A 22487-nucleotide genomic window follows, 5' to 3' on the forward strand; every position below is an offset into this window, starting at 1 on the left:
GGCTTAATACAAAGAACGAGAAGCTAAACGAAAGCTTGATGGAAATATATGATTGTCTCTTAATAAAATAAGAAGATAGGTATGAAAAGGATGTTAGGGATTAAGGTGTTAGGAGATACGAAATGTCGGTATGTGGGTTATGAAACCCGACTTGAAAAAAATCTGGTTGTTAAATGGAAAATCAAATCAAGGTTTAATAACTGTATATAATTTATGAACCCATTTTATTTAGTAAAAATTATATCATTGTACTATTTTTAAAATATTAGTTTTTCGAGTGAAGGTTGTTCGAGGCCATTTATCTCAATTCTTATTAAAATTGGATACATTGACTTTCATATAGTATAATTTAAAGAATTAATTTTTTTCAAACAGTTTGCGATGAATGTAAATTCATTTAAGTACAAACAAATATAAGGTATCACATTAAAGCATAATTATAATTAGTGTGTGACTTAAGATATGTGAGTGAATAATTTTGCGGATTTTATTATTTTGTGTGAGTATATTTTTGAAGAAGCATTTTCGTAGACCACACCTATCTCGCATAATATTAAAGTTAGATATCTTGAGTTTCTTTTAATTCTTAGTCTATCTTCAAGACTAGGTACACTTACGGATGCAAACTGTAGATACTGCGAAGAGAATGAGGAGTCGGTCACACATGTGCTGTTAGAATGCCTTGCTCTAATGCACATATGGAATAGGCTCCAAGAAGTGTATATTCTTACGGAAAAGGCAATAAAACTCTATGAAGTAAGTTCTCTACTACTTTCTATTGACGCAATAGGCCTTAGAGATTTACTATAAACCCAGAAGGGGGAATAATAGACCCGACGCTCGCAGTGTCACATCCCCTAACAATAATAATAATATCCTAACTTGAAGTTAAAGATCATCTTCTCCGACCCTGTATATAAATTTGAGTAACTTTCGTTTAAATTTAATTTTTCCAATGCTGTTACGGTTGAAAACTGAATTTACACTACAAGCTTCTGTGGAAAAATAAAATTTCAATTCACCCCATTGTTCACCCTGTTCAATGGCACAACTTAGCACATCAATAAGAAAATTTTTCTTCATCATCTTTGCAAATATTTGCACGTTTTAACACCTACAAACTCACTTATCTATGCATATATGCAGACTTAAGCGATAATACCGAATGTCTTTGTTAACTTTTGCTTGAAATTAACATAATTTCGTGTTCGGTTTAGATTTTTAAAATTTTCCTGTAATTTGTACACATTTTTCATGCACTCACACGCATTTGTCACATTTTTTCACATTTTTCACATTTTCCACATTTCTAACTGAAATTGGAATTAAAAGGAAAATCGATTTCAGTTTGAACTCTGAAAGTTATTTGTCCTGTTGACTTTGCTTTTGACACAGCAGCAGCAATCGAACCATAACTTTGACCTGTAATAAACGTCAGCACCTGAAAGTATGCATTAGTAAATGATTTTGATTTTTATATTTCATGTTTACTCGAAGTAGCAATTAAATGTCCTTCAGCAATGCTGACAAGCAATAAACAATATTGGACAAATAAAATGTAATATCCTAGGTATGATCAACATAACACAACACAACACACACAACACAAGAATGTATTAAATTTAGACATGTGGCCTTATCTCTGTTGTGCATCAACAAAGGCCTCAATTCAAACACACATGTAAATGTCAAATAAATATTATCACATAACCAAATTCCAACAAATAACGAGTACGAATACGTCTACGAATAGTTGTGGCTTTCAAAGTAACTAGTAACTGGCAAGAAAACTAAAACTTAATTGTTAAGCCTTTGTGTTTTGTGTGTTATACATACATATATGTTTATATATATATTCTGTAATTATTAGTTTTATTTACAAAATTGTTTATTGCAGTTATAAATGGAAATATATAAGTTTAATTATAAGTAAATTCAAAAGTATATTTACTTTTAAAGAAAGTCAAAGAAAGTTATTCAGTTAAAGATGTGGTAAAAAGTTAAACATTTATTTTAAAAATTCCATTTAATTAAAGTAACAAACCAGATCTATACATTTATTATATTACGCACAGTTTACTACTCTGATCTCTACTCAAGAAATGATGTAAAATTTTTAATTTAAAATATTTGGGGTTATCGATTCGGAGAAGGCATTCTGTTTAGGTTGGTAGAGTACTAAGGATAGGAAGAAATATTCGATGAATAAAGATGAGAATGGAAACACTTAATAACTTAAGTGATTATTGTCCATTAGAGATTATTTGACTTCTTTCTTACCCCAAGAAAACGCTTCCAGAAAAACGTTTCGAACCGAATACATATGTCGTATATTAGTTTACTATTGTTTAGCTATAATGAATTCTTTTTGAAATGTGTCTTTAGCCGGAATCGCGTCAATTATATCAAAAGTTCTCAGAAAAATATTTGTAGATTTATTGGTTTAACAACTATGTGACCTATTTTAGTTATGCTTTAAAATTCTTTGTTCCAGTTGATTTTATCTGATATTCTGATCATACAATCACTATGATGCACCTGCAGTACACATTTAAATGACCTGGAACTTGCTTAAATTAAAGGAAATCAAAAGGTAGCTTCCATCTTTCTTTACCAAATTCCGAATGTGTGAAGGAGAGAAACACTTATCACAGCTGCACCTTGTGATATTTTATCATACTTTATAATCAGTTATTTCTCCAAACTTTGTTTCCTTATTTAATTTTTATTTTTTATATTCTCTTTTGCTTAATTAAAGTATTTTATTTATTTATATATGCCGCATTTTTGGTGCATCTTTTTGTCATTTGAGTCTGAAAATCTGTATTATTCATATAAGTTTTCAGCTTTATAATGAGTGGTTTGCTTCCACCTCTTCCATCTTTAAAATATGGAAATTTGTTTAATTGGTACAAATAATTGTTCGACTATAACTATATATAACTGTATTTTAATCAACACTGTTTAGGAAATCCATTGGTCAGTAATGGGGTGCAATCAATTTGTATTCAAAAATTAAAATCAAATTTTCTAAATAACCAAAAAAACAAAAAGTTTTATAAAAAAACTCTACACGGGCTACTTCAATAAAAACAAGTGATTTGACTAAAACAACATTTGGTAACCAAAATAGCAATTTACCCGGTACTGAAGGCTACTTCGACACTTGGCCCTGCTTAGGTTTAAGAACTTAGAACATTTGGTAGTAGTATAAAATGCCAGAGTACGCGCCACAGTATCAGAGGAGGGAAGAAGGAAGTTAATGCACAAAAGATTATATTAAAAAGGGTTCAAAATCAGCAAAAATTAATGTGCACACATAAAATAATACATGAACCAATGTATGTATGTCCGCTGCTAAGTGGGAAGATAATGTGTATGTTAAGCAGGCCTGAAATTTTGGTAAGTAAATGTCTATTGTGCCCACAGAAAAGGTACACAATATTCCAAAGCAGAGCATTAAAAATACAAATATCAAATTTATGAATTCATACATATTTTAGTAGAAGCCCAAAGGATCCCCGGCTGAATGCACATTACTAATGCTTATGTGTGGCCTTGCTTATGCTTTATGGAGCACTTACACATTTATCATGAAAAACAAAGAAATTGTATGTGGCATTAAGCCTTTTTGGTCATTGTGATGAGTAAAGCATCTCACACGAGTATCTTGTTGGTGTTTTCATATGCAGAAGATGATTAAAATTTAGTTACTTAAAATATGTTTTCAGGCTTAGAAGCAAATTGAAAATTTTTGGGATATCTCTCCTTCTCATTGTCGTGTCGTAATTCCCCTTCGTAAGTGCAAAGTAAGTAATTTTATAAAAAAGCTGTTTTAGAATATCTGCATATGGGTAAAAAATTATTTTTATAAATAATAAAACTTTCTTTCTATTCTACAACAAAAAAAAAATGTTAAAAAAATATATAACAACCTCAAGATGCTCACTGAATAATTTTATAATGGAATGCGAAAAAAGTATTAAGCATTTACTTCTCAGTTAAACTTTGATATTTAAACTTTGAAAAGCTTTAGAGGCAACTGCTTTTTTATTCGGACAAATAACAGATTAACCGATTATTTTTGATTTATTCGAATAGATTTTTTTATGTTGATATTAGTTGAGTCAGTGCACTTGAACACTTTTACTCTCTATTATCTGTGAGGTTTCTTCATAACCCCTCACTACGCCTTGACTGGATTATTGTTCACCTCTTCATCAGACTAAGCAATGACTGACCTCAGATTTGCATAGTTTGAGATTTGGAAGTGCAGCCTTCTTCTCAGAGTTGTTTCACTGGATCGCTTTTGTCTTACTTTTGTCTTACCGCTTATAATCATAACAATGCTGTAGTGGTACAATGTAGATGTATCAAAACATGCGGTGTTAATATCATCGGAGGTGAAATTAGTTGATCCCGATGCCGGCATGGTACTATAGCAACATTGCTTTTTTCACTCCTTATATTTAAGACAGCCGTGTTAGAGTCTTTGCCTAAGGACCTCCAGAACTTACTGCAATCCTGAGTTTCGGTGACTAAGCAAATAAACAACATCAACACATTTCAATTTTTGCTATTTACACGATAAGCGTCCACTATATGCCGTGTTTGTCGTCCAATATCACTATTCACTTCAAAGAGAGGGATGTGATAGAAGCCTTGCACGATTCAAGTGACATTTAAACACAGCGTATATAGACTTTATGCTATTAAGTGCCTTCCACACTGTCAAAGCTGTAAAAACTAACTGGAGAAAAAAAGAATTTGCCATTTGCTCCTTGACTGCTTCATTTCGACATTCAGAAGAAAGTCATTTTTTTTGAAGGAAGTATTTTGACAGTTGGTTATCAAGTGTTTATCGATAGCAATTATGGACATGTCAAATTGCTTTAAGTCCATGAATATATCTACATTTTCATTTTTCAAATTTCTTGAAGGAAATGTAGCAACAATACGGGGAATAATCTCTAATTATGGGTAGTGAAATAATGTCTGCTTGAATACCGTTGTGGTAGTAGTAAATATGAATTAAAATAAATTTTATTTATTTTCCATATACTCTATTAATTAGGAATTTTTTAATATGGCATCTGTATGAAGTCCATGTCGTCAACTCACTAAACTGAACTTACTTCCGTACAATATGAAATATATTTTGCATTTAGTTAAATTTTGTGTATAAAATCGCTCTTAAATGGGAATTAAATATTTCATGCGCTCGAATGCGGCTTGTTTGGAAACATATTTGCATATTTATATCTAGATTTTGCACTTTAAACAACAAATACTTTCAGTCAGAAGAATTGGCTTAATCCGCGCGAATTAACGCATTGGCATCACTCCAAACATATCCCATAATAAATTAGAAATTAATAATTAATTGCAATGCAGTAAATGCAAATATGCGGAACTAATGTTAAGCAGGCTTAAATGGAACAGTACAACCGGCATTTAATATATTCATGATATTTAATTGTGAAATATTCAAAACTCATTATAGATTCATTCAAAAATTAATGTGAGCATAAAATTGACAAAATTGGATATGCACATGTATTGTGTTTCACACCCCAGCTGTCTCCTGTCAGTTCTCGTTCTGCCTCCGTATTCGTTCACTAGAATTGGCAGCACTTCATGTTACAATGTTCAACTTTTTGAGTTGTAATTTTAATTGTTAATTTACAACAATAGCAATTAATTTAAATCATAAACAAAAGACTAACTTGCAACTTCCAACTTTTGCACTCCTACCTGACATATGTTTAAAAAAATGTACAACACGGCGTATGAGCAACAAAATTTTAGCGTTTAATGTGAATGCTGTTGCCACATGTCCGGAAAAGTTTTTAAAAATGCACACGCTGCTAAAAATTTTAAATGGTTTTTGTTGTTGTTGGGATTGCTGTTGTTTTCTATAACTTTTACTTTTACTCTTTTATTATTTTATTTTTAAAATAAACAAAACACAACAGACTCGCGCTCAAATCAAAAAGTTTTGAATTTTTTCAAATTTTTTAAAATTTTTTTTAATTTTTTTATGTAGGCCGGAAGTTCAAGAGCGTGTGGTGTTGGAGTTTATATGTGAACAGCTCAGTGAATATATTGTGACATGTGCTAGAAAATATAGCCCACACTGAGCGGGAAAGAGAATAGGAGTCGAATTCCGCGTTAATGAATTTTTAGTTTGGGAGCCGATGTAGATGTGCCACTTGTTTGTAGATCCATTGTTGTCACCGACAGATGTTTACAGTGCCTGCCTTTGTTACCGTTCTAGATTCTTCTCCACTTCATGTAACTACTTTCCTTGTTGTTATGCTTGCAAAAATATGTTGCTGTTGTTGTTGTTGTTGCTGTTGTTTATTGTTAGTTTTTGCTGTAGTTTATGCCATTTAAATGGTTTCTATGTTAATTTAAAAAGTTTTTATTATATTTTTCTTGTTTGATTTTGTTCCCAGTTTTGTTATTTCACTGAGAACACAAACGACAGTTTGTAAAAGTTACGAAGGAGAATAACATCTGGTTAGGATTTGTGAATATTCGGTATTAATGGAATCCTTATAGAATTACAATTTTCATTAATTGGTTTTTAATAGCAAAAATATGGAAAAACTATATACATATGTTTAAATTTATATATATGTATACGAATATTATATTGTATGGATTCACGCTTAAAATAATGAGTAGTAAGCAAATCAGTAAGTCAGATTCAGTGTTTAAAATAGATGTTTATTGTATTATTATGTTGATGCTGTTTTGAGCTAGTGCACTTAAGCACTTATACTTACTATTTTTTAACTCGAGGTATTTTGGAAATCCCTCTTTACACCTTATCTAGATTATTGTTTATCACTTCATCAGACTAAGCAATAATTGACCTCAGATCTGCATACCTCCCCGAGGAGCCTATAACCATTCTGAGATTTGATAACGCGATGTTGGTAAGTCTGTTGGTTTTTGTATTCTATAGTATACTAAACTCTATAATCTGTAGTTATTGTTTAACTAAATTTATATTTTAAAAACTCCTTTCGCTTAGATAGGTTGAATTGTAGGGATATGTACAAGTTACATCCAGTTACGATGATTGGTGTACAAAGTTACTGTACTCTAGTAAATAGTTTATTTTCTTTTATTATTTATTATTATTCTCTTATTATTATATTATAATTATTTCTCTTTATTTTTTTTTATATAAGGTAACTAAATAACATATAATGCTAACTTAAGACTAAAACGTATTTCTATTTCAAAGAAATGTAACAATTAAAAAAAAAATTATATTAATTAATTCAATAATTCTACAGCTAGTTTATGACTTCGTTCTAATATAAACACAGCAAGTGAATTTGTTAATAAACTTTCAGAAAAACTTTCCTAACATGCAACTCAAGTACGGATTTGAGGCAGATCCTGAACTTCAAATTTAGCAGGGCAACGAGTTCAATCCCTAGTACTTGCAGTCTCAAAAAAAAAAAATTATTTACGATAAATTAAATAGAAGAAATTTTTCCAAGACTGATCATGGTTATTTGGCAATACTCGAAACAGCTTTATGGTCCGCCAAAAATTCAATTAATTGGTCTAACGAAGAGACCAGATATGTACAATCTTCCTTTTAAAGCGTATAATTATGACCTGTGAAATTAATACTAAAACGTTATCTTATTGTATAGCGAGCTATAGCAAAATAATCCAAATATGAAATAACAAGATCATTACTTTGCGAGCATAGTCATAATCGTCAACAAACGGCCGACGGTATAAAGAGTAGAACTGCAGTTGGAACACATATTGTGGAGAGACATTAAGAAGACCTAAATGATTATTGGTTCTGCGTAAAAGAGAATGAATCCTAAACATAACAGGTTCCACCTTTCATGTATAATAAGAAATATTTTTACGTTGGAAAGGATTGGCAACGTTATAAAGAGCAGAACTACAGTATGTGCCATCAAGGTCCCATTAAGGATAAATATTAGGAAGGTTGAACGGTACTTGATTGAGTGTGAAGGTGAGTGAATTCGAGACAAAGACCAAGTTGCTTTTGGATAATATCTAACACTTGGACTTGAGGATAGATGGGTGGTGGGATAAAGAATAGATGTGTACCATACATAAATCTTTGAAGATGTCTTGAATAGTATCTTTTTTTATAATTTATACGTGCTTCTTTACTTTTGTAATTGTTGCCCTTACCAGAATAAATCTAGAGAAATTATCAAAAAATGAATTTTGTAGTTTCGAAAGGATTTACTCAGACCGCGTAATCCATTTAATTTTAAATGCTCCTTTATCAAATTTACAACGCTTTTTATTCAAAAACTCATAAATTTCTCTAATATGTATAGAGCTTTTCTTATAATATAAAAGGAGATGTGAAGTTCTTCTTCATAAATTTTGACTTTGTGTTCACGAAGAGAGTAGTACAGATCTCTGAAAGTATTTTTGCTATACCATAGTTATCTAAAATAGAAGGAAAAGCAAACGTCGGTGCTTAGTGGAAGAAGCATAGACATATAAAGGATTGTTATATATTATTACAAGAAACTTCTTCAACTAATGAAGAAGATGAAGACTTCTTCACCTAGGTTTTATTACAAAAGTACTTTTGGTAAAGTAATATTTGCTAAATATAGAAATTTCTTTAAAAATATTAATAATCAGTGTTACTTCTTAAATTATATTGACTTTTAAAAAAAATTTTGTACTGTAGTAAATTAGGAATTTCAACATTTTTTACGAATTTCTGATAAAAATATTTTGTTGAAAAAGCCATGTTTTCGGAAAAAATTCCTACAATTCAATTAAAAATTCGCTGTCAAAAATTATATAAAATTTTATTCAATTTTGATGTGCCAATATAATTATTATTTTCCTAAAAATGTTCATATTTCATAGAAGGAACTGCATGGTTTTATTTTGTATGAAATATTTTTTATGCACTATTTGAGCTTTTAATTGGCTTTTGATGTGAATTTAATTGAATTAGTACCGCAATATGAGCACGTAAAGGAAGAGTATGTGAAACTGAAAGTACTTACTTTCACACAACTTTTTTACACACATATATATGTATATATATATATATTGTATTATAGAGTAAATTAAAAATTAAAAAAAAATGGGTAAAAAGGATATCATAATGATTTTCCGAAAATAAAAATGCAGTAAAATTAATAAAAATCATAATCCTTGGAAGCCAATTAGGAAACTCGTAATAATGATAATAAAAATTAATTATTTGTTTTATGTTCTATTTGCTAATTAAGCGAATTAAAGGTTTCTCTTTTATGGAGAACTAATTACAAAGTAATAGGGGATTATTAGGGGATTATTTTTTTTTAAAGAACAAAAGAAAAGAATTCTAATATCATTTAAAATGAACTCAATAAAAGTTAAGTAAATAATTATATCTTTGACATATTGTTTATAGATATAATATTTTATTACTACTATATTATGTTAGAAATCATATATAACATAAGATATTTAGAGCTTAACAGTTAGGATCGGAAAATCAACAATATTGAGGTACAATATTTTGAATGGCAAAATTTGTAGTTTTTCCGAATACTCGTATTATTTAGTTTTTTCTTAACATCAATCGATTTTCAGCTACTTTAAGTTATAAAGCCTAAATTTTTGAAGATTTTAACATTTTTGAGTTACACTCTCTATTACGATAGAATATTCATCGATATATTTTCTTCTCAAGATAAAAGTTGTGAATTTTTGTATAAAAATGGGACTAATTGCGTCAGGTGGTATCTAACCATTTGAGGTAGCTATTTAGCATAGCCATCTGCAGCGATTATCTGGCGTGGTCATTTGTCATGGTTACCTGGAGTGATTTTCTGGCGAGGCTATTGGTTGTGGCGTTGACAGGTTTAGTTATTAATCATCATTTGCATATATAAGACTTATAATAAACTTCTTGATGTTTGAGTAATCAATGTAGAAGCTACATTATTTTTTAATATCTGGATATTTTTTTAAATCTCGATAACTCGATAAAAACATTGATTTAAAACAAGGAGCAAGGAACTTAAGTAACTTCGATCATCGGTTCAATATCGATTCCACTCTAGTGTAACAATGTGTTCAATTCAAAAGATAAACTGCTTTCGAAGCAATAAAGAGTGTGAGGCTTATATATAAAAGAATTGCTAAGGCTAGTATATATTTATTTAAAAGATAGAAACTAGAAACTACAGCCGCAATGATAGTTGTGACAACGTGATATACATCAACATTTCATTGTTCAAATTTCAAAATTAAATTTGATTTTCATTTTAGAACTATTATAGACATAAACAATACCACTATTATTTCCATAATTCGTCAGATTGTGTATCTTAAGTCAATGCATATCTTTCCTTTAATTGTTATGGGGTCAGAGCTACCCGAATCAAATTTTTTCATATCGATGTTGTTGCTCTGAGTATTGTGGTTACATCAACTTATAAGGCTATGATCAATTAACTTTCTATATACTTCATATTTTTATTGGTTTTGTTTACTTAACCCCGAAACAAGATAGATGGATGAATGATTTAAAAACATATATAAAAACACATCAGTGTTTGAATGAATGCAATATAGAAAAAATATTTTAGCAGCTTAACCAGATACTGAAGTATGATTTTAAAGCATAAATCATAGATTGAGTCCGTATTGCTTTTTCTCATTTACTCCATGATGAAGAAAATATTTACTTAACTTAAGAGTGAATCAGTTTAACTTTAACATACTATATTACGTTAAGTAAAAGTACTGCACTTTGGGATGATGCATTTTTCAGTAGTTATTGCTTTGATTAATAAATGATATTTCACTTAAACTGTGTGCGAATTCAACTAAAAGTATTTGCTATATAAAGTAAATAGCAGTTCTCAAGTTATAGTGAAGATTAAACTGAGAATGCATGAAGCACTTCTTCGGTGATGGAATTCGATTTATTTATAATTCTATCAAAAATAAAACCACTCATTTTACTTAGAATTTGTGAAGTGAAGATACTTTTACTTTAGATTAAATACAAAAGTTTATCACTGGAAAAATTAACTTCAATCAGAGAAATAATAACATTTGAGTATTTAATTGTAGTTATTTGGTTAGTTTTTGTGGTGACTCTTACCAGGGCTCAAATTAGAGCTTTCACATCGTTTTGTTCCCACATCCTCGGTGCTTCTCTTTATAGCACGATTGAACCCACTACGTGTGGTTTAGGAACTTCTGTAATTCATTAATATACATTTTCGCTAGCGCTTCCAGATTGTTAAAGTATGATTTGCCTAAAGTAGCTTTCATCTGTCTCCAGAAAGCTGAACATCTATAAAGGAAGTTGAGAATTTTTTCCTTTTCCTTCGAGTGTGTCCGCAGCTGTGATAACAAGCTTGTTGAGTTACTCACCTGCTCTTCTATGTTGTAAATAAGCATCAAGTAATTACTGTAGTTTGTCTAAAGATATCCTTTCTATTCTTATTGAGCAGTATTAAAATTTGCTTCCAATTGTATTTATACCATAATAGACTTCACGCCTTGCACGTTACGTGAACTTTTTCAACAACAATCGGCTATTTAGTTATACCTCATTTCAATAGCCCTTTTGATCACACTAAATAGTGTGAACACGGATTTTGCAAGAATTTCTTGTATGGCAGATCCTTTTATAGCCAGTTCATCCGTTTTTTCCTGTTTCCTTCTATATCAAGTGAGAAGATAGCATGCCCACTTGAGAAGATAATGATTATCTGAGTTCATATTCATTTGAACTGAAGACATTTGTTATAAGAATCTATAAAAATTATATAAAAATACCTTGATTCTATAATTAAAAATTTGTTCTTAAAAATATTAATATAGAACTATGTAAATCTGTATATATTATAATAGTTTTTCGATGAACGGTAAAAATATTTGATTGTTGCCATACCAAAAAATTTATCTACTAATAAAGCACTCTTTATATAAATTTTGATAATAAATTGAATAAGAAAATATGTACGAGTATCACGAAATGTGGTTACAAATGTGATTTAAATTAATTTCAATGCATCTTTTATCTTTTATCTTTGAAAATGTTCAGATTCAATTAAGAGTCACTTCAATCGCAATTATAATACTTAATGTAAGAGTACAGAGTACAGAGGGACTTGCAGTTGCCACAATTTACGATAATTCAACCACAAACCTTTGAATTATTGGTTTATAATATTTGGTATATTAATGCATTTGGATTTGATATTTCTGAATTGATTAAATAATGCAGAATTAGAATAGGCGTTACTGAAACATTAACCTACATGAATTATTTTGTGAAATGTTCTTTTCATAAAAACGCCTAAGACAGTGGCGTCGGAGGCAATAGTCTATCAAATTAATGCCGAGCACATCGAGCACAAATGGAAAGTGCAAAATATTTACATTAGAAACAAAGCAATTTCCTTGCTGCAAATGGATTTTAATGATTTATGTGAAATTTAACTCGAATCCTTATTATTGCCAACACTCTCAAGCTCACTATCAGATTTGGAGCATTGTGCCTCTCTGCATGTAGACTCGAAAGTTTGAATTGTTTATTGCCATAAACGCAAATTATTTCATTTGTATGCGGAATTGATTTCAGATAGTTTCGTTTTCACACTCACAAACACTCAAGGATTAGTAGAGTTTTTGAAAAGGACATTATTGGTTTCTGCTGTTAGCTTTAATCATGCAAGGCAAATCCGATAGCTCAATTAATTTGCAGAGCTTTGGCTTCAAATCCTTAAATTTTAGAAAAGAGGTTAATGATTGAATGTCGAAAATGGTTTGAATTAAGACCAAAGTTAAATTTCAAAGATGTGTACATGTAGGAAGATTTTTTCCTTTAAAGATGCTGTAAAATATTTAGTATATAGTGTATTTAAAAGCAACGATGCTATTTCTTATTTGAAAAATTGGATTATAATTATACTCGTATGTATAAGAAGTATTCGGAAATTTAAATGCGAGTAAATAACGATATTAGACTCAATGGGAAATTTACATTTTGGGGGCAAATAAGACATGCAGTAGAGAAAGAGAAAGCAACAAAGGCCACTATCTTCTATAGTCTTCTTGAGTCTTCAACTAATCAGCCAACTACGGTGAAATGATCTATTTTAACGTTTGTTGATGCTGCATTCATGTCCTTACTATCGAACTCTCTTATTTTTTTTTATATTTATTTATAATTACATTTGCCTTACTAAATGGCAATAAGCAATTGGGAGAATTTTAGTATATAAAGAAAACTCTCTTATAGCATCTAATTAACTTCGAAAAAATTAGAAGACGTCATCGCGTGGCTGAAAATCGATATTCCACTTCAACATATTCACTAGAATAATGAGAGTTGTTCTAAAGGTCATCTCGATTAATTCTGACTTGCATATAAGTACTTATCTGAATAATTTGTTTTTAAAATACATAAGATAATACAAACTCTTCCCATAAATCTTAAAATAAAAATACCTAAAGTAAATGATTTAAACACTTTAAGTGATATATGGCACTTTCAAGTTACATACACTAAAACTAATTATTTTAAATTAATTAATTCGTTAATTCTAAGTGAACTATTCTAATAATTATTTAATTGACGAAAATCCTTCAGTTTTCCTTTGATAATGCTATGACAACTAATTGAATATGATAAATTTCATAATTGATTTTAATTAAAAACTATGAAATCGTGTATCAAGAAGATTGGAATTCTACTTGAGTTTCAGTTATATAAAGTTTTGATGAGTTTGTTTGCATTCCGAGGTAGACAATATTCAATGTTTATGGAAATATTATCGAATTAATCAATCAAATTGTTGAAAATACGCGCATATAGTAAACGTCATTAAGGACATGACAAGTGAATTAACCTTCAATGCATTAACTAATTAAATTTTCGCAACAAATTGATAGTTTCAATCAAATTAACTAACACAGCTAATCAAATTAACTCCCACGCTTATGAAATTTATATTAGTTTTAATTTTATTGATTTTTTAATTAAAATATTAATGAAAAAATGCAATATATTGAGCAGTTATTGCAAATTGGTTTTATTAATAATAATTAATAACAATTAATTAAAATAATAAAATAAATTAAATTAATTAAAATTAACCAATAGGTCGAAAAAAATTTATTTTTAGTTGAAAATATGTTTTTTTACATTCTGTATGTTAAAATAATTTGTAAAATTTATTTATTATTATTTAATAATAAATTTATTGTTTATTTAATGTTAATTTTATTAGTAAGTGACACAAACTTTATTTATTATTTGTTTTTGTATAAAAAAAGGGACCACGTTTGTAGTCCTTCCGTAGCTTATTTCTTCGCGTAGCGCCACAATCTACTATAATTCATGGTTTTCGTTTCACTTTGTCTTTATTTCAATCGATCCAATATTTTCAAGCTCATTGTTCTAGAAAGTTTTAATTTATTTACAGTTTTGCTGAACCAGAAGTTATGCACAACATTATGTCATAATGATATGTCATCTACATATGATCCAGCAAAACTGTAACTTTTCACCGCCTTTATAATAGTATATAGTAAAGTGATGTATGAAGATTTGACTTACAATAAAACTCGATCTTGGGAACTCATCAAAAGAGACCGCGTGAACGCTGCTAGGCTTACTGCAGTTCTCTCTTTTCATTGGTGTATAAGAACCCACGCACAGAAACTGTGCATTTCTCGTAATCCACAGTGCAGAGGTTGTGGAAACCTGCAGGAAAAAGAAAACTTTAAACACTTTCTCTGTGAATGCCCGGCTTTGCAATTTCTTTCACAGCTTATCACACGGTTTATCGGTAAAGACCAAAGACCTATTCAATTAACTAAACTCAACGAAATGGATTAAGGGTTTTTTTCCTATCTTAGGGGTTCTTGTGAGGTATGTGGTAGCAAAACGGCGAAAAATCGCTATTTGAGTTACATGGAAAGTTATCTAATGGCCTGTCACTGTAACTAATGTATAAAAAACACAACAATTCGTGAAATTTTTATAAATTTAAAAGTTGCATTTAAAATTGCATTAAAACTTGTGCGCTGTGTTTTTTATATTTTTCCGCATCCATTTTTTTGATACTCACATTTCTAGCAGCTCTTAAGTCGTGCTGAATAAATGAGAATGAAAGCAAAGCCTCAAATGAAATCACTCCAATTGCATAAATAATTTCGTTGCAAAATATGCATAGCACTTAGCGAGAAAAATTTTTAGTAAATTATAGCAAAAAAGATCATAAATCTGCTAAATGTAATGAAGACTAAGCGAAAAGGAAATATAAAATATTAATTAACTCGTAATTATGAGTTTAGATGCAAGGACACCTGCAGCCTTGCGGTGAGTTTCATTTATTTTCGCTACTAAATTTATTATTAAAGTTAATTTTTAAAATGCATTTAAAAATTAGTTTGCACTAAAACGCAGGCACTAAACACTGTCCTACAAAATAGTTACCAACCAATGTAAAAAAAATGTAAAAGTACGACAGAACATGGAAAAGCGAGAGAAGTCCAATGTTTGCAATGTAAATTAAATTTGAGCGGAAGTGCCATTGCAGCCAGTGCAGCGCCATAAAAACCGACGAAATTGCAAAGGAAGGTAAATATTTTAACAATGCCAAGCGCTGCGAAAATGACCGGAATAACACAAAAAAATGGCGAACATAAAATAAAATACAAATTAAAAGTACAGAGGAAGCAACATAGAAAATATTGTGGCTGAAAAGCAGATAATGAAAACATATTTTGACTTCTTCCAAATTGTGCACAACTCGTGCAGGACAACAGAACAGAACCAAAAACAGGACCAAGAATAAAGCTGCGCTGTCAACATTTCGCGCTGCAATGCATTCTTCAAATCAGCTTCGCTGAATGCCATGGAAGAGCATTTAGCACAAAAAATCTAATTAAATAAAATGTATCTTGGTGTGAATGCATAGTATGGGTCACGGGAACTCAGAGCAAGATAAAGCTAGAGGAAGTAAGTCTCGATAACATTAAATTATACTCTAATGTACATTAAAAACAAAGCAAAAATGGTACTTTAAATATATTTGAACCCAAATATATATATTTGGTATATATATTGATAATATTAATTAAGTAGAAAGTACTGTAGACCGTGACTTAAATTATCTATTGTGCTAACCCCAGTAGTTTCAACTGATAGCTTTGATAGTTTTGTATTGTTCCACATGCTATAAACAACAATAAGCCTGTCTCTCAGATGGATAACTCTACTGTTGTCCAGTCTGAAAGCAATATGTAACATGAACAATGTAGAAATTGTTATAACTGCAGAAAACCGATATTTTAATAGAAAAGCACATCAATGTAATTCAATCGAGTTGCACTATATCTTTAGGTATATTTTATATATAAATTTCTATTATCAGCTTCACTTTCTACTGTTATATTATGAACTTACGAACTCTTTTTATATAAATCAAGAAAAATTATACACTCTTAGATGTTCTTCAAATTTTATCTACATATTCCTATAATATATATAATTAACGAAAATTTGCTAATGAAGTTTAATCAGTATTTTGCGTATACGTTTTAAGTTTTTTGAAGTATTATCTAGTTCACACGAAGGTTAAATATATTTATTATTAGTTCTTTCTCATTGAAGTATGTTTCTACGAATTTTCAAAGCAGTTGAATTTTGATAGCAACTCAATATGGACCCTATTATTTCATTATATTATATTATATTATTTCATTATAATAAAAAACTGCAAAAAGGAAAACTTTGAGAGAATTTCTTCGAATTGAGATCGACAGATGAGACCACGATCATAAGGGAGCTTTTAAAATATAACATCAAGAGACTATTCTCTTTTACAAGAGCTTTATTTGAAAGATTTTTCGCAAAAGCTTTTTTATATATTGGACCGTTTCAGGCATAAAAATATCAAAAAGTTTTTTAACTCTAGCTGAGCTGTTAATTAGCTAGATCTTAATTCTTTGAATGATGTTAAGGTCAGAGTAAAGTTAGCTCAGTATTCAATTGAATGCATTAGTGGTCGTGAGTGCATGGTAGACTAAAATCTTAGGAAGGCTAGCAATTACTGCTATTAAAAAATATATTTCTCGTCTTATGTTATTTAGCCAAAAACTAATACCATTGTCTAAGCAAAGTAAGTTATTTTACTCAAAATAAAATAAATACTTAATATCTAATAATGACTTTTCTACTTATTCTCATTACTTCTGAAAATTATTAATTTTAACGTTAATATCGTTATTGTCTGATTTTGATTGCTCTTCTTAACTTTATTCCCAATAGCAATTTACCTACATCAAAATATAAATCTACTGAAGTCAATGTTTGTTTTTGTTATATTTATATTTTACATAAATGTAACTATATCAACATAGTATATATAGTTTATATGCAAGCTTATTATTTAAAATTTTGTTACAAGACACACACGTTACCCAGACCATTAAAAGTTTAATAAAGTTTGGGCAATGTTCTCCATTTCCGTAATCAAGGTATGTAAAAAAACTTGCAATTCTGTCGATCATAAAACTCAATTGAAAACTTTCCAAACTTCTGCTTCAGATTTTTAGTATACACTATAAAATTCGATAGAATAAGGAAGAGCAGTATGTCTGCCTTCTCTACATATACGTAGCACCAACACACCAACTTTATTATTGTATTTACAATTTTTCGCAGCATACTTTTAAGCTGTTGAAATATTATGTTTGCTGAAGGATAACTGAAATGCATTAAAAACTAATTATAAAGTCTTGATAATTCCATATGATGTACATTTGAATTGAAGTATTGAAAAGTTTAACATTAAAAAACGTTTAAATTGTCATAAAATCCGCAACAATTTTAACGAAACAATTTTAATTAAAATAAATTTCCCTTCTAACTGCTTTTGACACATGTAAATTAACAATTTAGCTCATTTTAATAATTAAGTGAAATTTATATTTGACAGTTTTAAAAACATACTTGTATGTACTTCGGTAAACTGTCATCTAATTAAGTTAGTAAATAGAATTACACTAAATTACTTTTATATGTTATTTGCTTGTGTGGTTGTTTGGTTACAAGGGTTTGATGTACTTTTAGTCACGGTGCCAGTGAAACTGAAATAAAATTAAATTATATTATGGTTAAATATTCAACGGGGTTACATATACATATATATTTATATATTAAAAACAAACAAAAACAATCTCCTCCCAAAGAAGATGGTGTATAATATAATTATGTTCAAATTTACTGTCATCAACTTATTGTGTTCATAATAGTTTATCATTCATCAATATAGATTATCCGTAAAGTTAGGTCTTCAGTTTTCGGTCTCCAAAACGCAATGGAGCAATTTTGACTCCTGAGAAGTTATTTCATGAGTGAAAAAGTTCTTTGACTACATCACGCCTTGTTTTAAACTTAAAAATAAAAAGTAAGCTTACTTAACTCGTTCCAGCTATGATTTAACCTTATTGGGGGCCCCTTTTTCAAACAATACTAAGTGGAAAACAATGAAGCTAATCTGTTACGTATATAGCGGTATTTGCCATAAACTCCGGCAATATGAACTTCTATATACACTACTATAAAGGACTATTGTTTGTGCTCAAGGTTGTCACCCCAACATCAGCTCCTTTTTTATTGTTTATTGAATTTTTTCTATTACTTAAGTAGCATATGTGACAAAGCTTATTTCGATAATAAATTTATATTTAGTTGAATGTGTACTATGTTATATATGTTACTTACAGTGCTGCTGTTGCCTAAGCAATCCTTAGGTTATATTATTGCCATTTACCTTAAGTGTCATTTTTTAAATAAAATTCATTTAAAAACCAAACCAAAATATCCAAATAACATTTATTAATAGTAATGCAAATGAATCTTCAATCCTTGTTTAATGATTTATCATGTATATTCAAGGATCAATTGATTTACTCTTAAACTATAGCATGCTTTTAGGGATGCCATATACTCAATGGTATATGATCTACATTTATTTTATTTAATATCGCAAAACGACTGTAAATGCATTTAGCTCTCTATCTTTGCACATATTGCACATGAAATAATATATAATATATATACGTACAAATACAGATACATATATATAATAGTTTTGCCCACTCAATATTCTTTAATTATAATTCTGCAAATCCATAAACTTTTTCTAGGCAAAACGTGAATAACTCATAATTTGGAGCATCACAAAACTGCTATAAGTTTTCCGTGGGCTGAATAACCATGACAAATGAAATGATTGATGAAGCTAAATTACTGAAAAATTTCAAATCGGAGCAGTCACTCAGCTTGTGGTTGATGCACATTTGTCTATTGTTTAGATTTCCAAATATCAAATGTAGGTTTTCGTGTTAGGATGTGTTGACAAAAAAAATGTGCACTTCAGTTAGGAAAACTATAGCTCAAGTACAAGCCAAAAAAAAAATAGAAATGGTATTGTGTGCCATAGGAAAAAAGAAAAAAATTTAAAAAAATTGAATTTCAAAAAAAAGCCCAAGAAAAAAGCACAAAGAATGAAATAAACATTTTTTTCCATTTTTCTGTGAAAATATTTTGCAGAAATGTCAAATGAATTTGCATTTATGTATTTGAAGTATGTCGCGTGTCACGTGATTTCTGTCAGTGTGGATTAGACTTACTTGTCATAAAAATTATATATTTTTTCATTAAATGAAAAGCAATTAAAATTATTTAATTTTCTTCTTATTAACCTTAATTCAATTTAATTAAAGCGCATAAGCTCGCTGCTTACTCAACTGTGTTAATAAATGGAAAACATTAATTTTAATTGTTGCAATTAACTTCAGTGGCTTATAAGTTAACGCAGTTTTATCCATTTTTATAAATAATTTCGATTCGAATACATTTGTAGCTTCCTGCAGATCGGCCGCAACAGGACACTTACTGAATTTATGGCAAAAGGGATATAAGTGCGTAACTTTGAAATATTAAAAATTCATTTTAAAATGAAATTAACACAATATTTTGCAATTAAAAGTAATTGTTGCTACACTTACGTATATCACTTCACAATTAATTTGCTTGGCGAAATTTCTTATTTTGTATTTATGTACATTGAATGGCCTTGTTTACATATTTTTGTGTATTTATTAAAAGTATTCATTACTCTCGTGTCATTAATTTTCCATAGCTGCGTACATTTTCCGGTTAACAATAATTAATGTTTACATAAAAATTGTTTTATTACATATTAAACATTTTTTGCAACAATTTACAGTTCTTTGTAGCACCTACACACATGCACTGACGTGAACATACATGATCATTCATGTACATTCATGCACGTCCAAGCATACACTCGCACATGTGTGAATTCTATATGTGAAAAATAATAACACATGGGTTCACCGAGTAAAGAGTTAATAAAATAACGAATATAAACATTAATTTTTTTTTTTTAATTTCAAAAGAACAAACGAAATATGATTTTCAATAAACATGTCCTGCATATTGCAGCTTGAATATTAAAAAACAAATTTTTTATATTAAAATATTTTTTAATCCCACAAATTTCAGATTATCGACATTGTCAACATTGTTGTGATTATTATGTAACAACAATAAATGAAATATAGAATAGCCTGAAAGCACTAGAAAAAATGTTTTTTTAGTCATTAATGACATATTGCTTATTATATTCCGTAAAAATAATTGGATTGTTAGAGTATCTAATAAAAATTAATTCACAAATTTTAATTTTTATTCATATAATTATAATCCATTGCGTTTTCCCTAAGACCTGATTTGCAATCTTTATAAGAAGAGTCTTCATGTAGAACTAGAATCATAGTCAATCTAACATATTTCTGTATTCCATCACAGCATATTACGGTTTCCTTATGCGAACTCATTCGCTAAGTTAATTTCACCAAACCCTAAATGCTTGACTCTTTATGACCTTCATTGTCATATCATCTGTATTAAAACTGTATATGGAGACAGAACATATGGAGATACTTAACAGTTAAAGGTACATTTTTCGGAAACGTTTGGACTTAATCTCTTTATTTTTAGGTACAATCTTTGTTATATCACTTTCTTAAGTCAGCATTTTTTATAAAACATTGCAAGGAAGTTTATTTTCAGTGAATATATCACGATATGTCTTGTTTGCTCGCTCCCATTTCTTATGTTTTTTAGATTACTCAAAATATGGTTGACAGTGGATTTTGAATAAAACACAATACTCTTGTTTGTACACTTAATTTTATTTATTTCTAGAAAAAGTTTATTGTGTGTAAAACATCTAGGTTCCGGAATATAGAAACACCGAAGGGAACGAAAAAACTGATAGTTTAGCCAGCTCTGGTGCTTCCCTGGATGTACCCCTGGATGTAAAAATCTGGAGGAAAATAAAGCCATAATACATTTTCTCTGTGAATGCTCGGCTTTGGCGTCTAGGAGAAATAGGTTTTTGGGAATATATTTAGTTACTACTCTCTTATACTAAGGGTTCTTGTGAGAAATGCGGTAGCAAAAAGACGAAAAATCGCTAGTTGGGGTACATGGAAGTTATCTAATGGCCTGCCACTACAACCAATCAACCACCATATGTATATACTTTTGTATAATGTTAGGTAAGCGTTTATTTGACACGTTTACTGTATTAGTGATAAAGTATTTTTGTATTCGATGACCACCAATCAGTAGATCGTGGATTTTATCCAACATTTGCAGAGCTGCTACCTCGTTTTGGCGCTCGTCGTTGTCTCCTCGGAGCCGAGAGAATCAATTTTAAATCATTTCATTTAATGACTTAATGTTTCCATATTGCTTAACAACATGTTTTTCCATTTTTTTTTATATAAAGCTGATACGTAATCCACCACGAAATTCTGATATTATATTTGAGAAAATTTATCAAAACTTATTCTTGTTAAAAAGCTAATATAACTATGTTAAGAAAATAATTTAAAAGTTAACTTGTAGAGGTTGCGATATTAAATAAAAGCATATAAAAAAATTATTTCTAAACTAATTAAGCAATATTCAAAACAGCTACATCATCAGTAAAAAATTCAATTAATTTGATATAATAAAAAAAATTTTGTTGTTGCAATTTTACTACTATTCGATAATAATCTCTCCATTAAAAGCAATAGTTTGTATTAAGAATTTAGCTTGTTTCTTTAAAACGGATGTTAAAAATCAATTCAATAGCACTTATTTAGTGCAGTTATTACTGACTTATCAAACAGATATCGTATTTGTGGATGTAAAGTGAATATCAACTGCAGTGTAAGATTTAATGCTCACATCTCAAAATTTTTTCATTTCAATCTAAGAGAGTAGAATATAAAATTCGTGGCATTTTTAAGCATTTCGAAGTTCCAACATCTTCTTATAGTCTAAAGATACCAGTATTTTTTCAACTAATAGAGAACTCTGCAACTGCTTGTTAATT

The 22487-nt window shown here is 29.5% G+C and overlaps 2 protein-coding genes across 2 annotated transcripts in view; both read right to left on the minus strand.

The window, feature by feature from the left end:
* LOC119685949 overlaps window positions 1–22487 on the minus strand; it is a 317355-nt gene that overhangs the window by 67851 nt on the left and 227017 nt on the right. The window lies entirely within an intron of this gene.
* The window catches only part of LOC119673946, a 76241-nt gene continuing 55063 nt past the window's right edge, over window positions 1310–22487 (minus strand). The window contains exon 2 of the mRNA XM_038085063.1: window positions 1310–1441. Coding sequence (XP_037940991.1) covers window positions 1310–1441 — 132 coding nt within the window. The remainder of the gene's footprint in view (window positions 1442–22487) is intronic.

The sequence above is a fragment of the Teleopsis dalmanni genome, chromosome 2 (genome assembly GCF_002237135.1).
Source record: "Teleopsis dalmanni isolate 2A chromosome 2, ASM223713v2, whole genome shotgun sequence".
NCBI classification, from domain to species: Eukaryota; Metazoa; Arthropoda; class Insecta; order Diptera; family Diopsidae; genus Teleopsis; species Teleopsis dalmanni.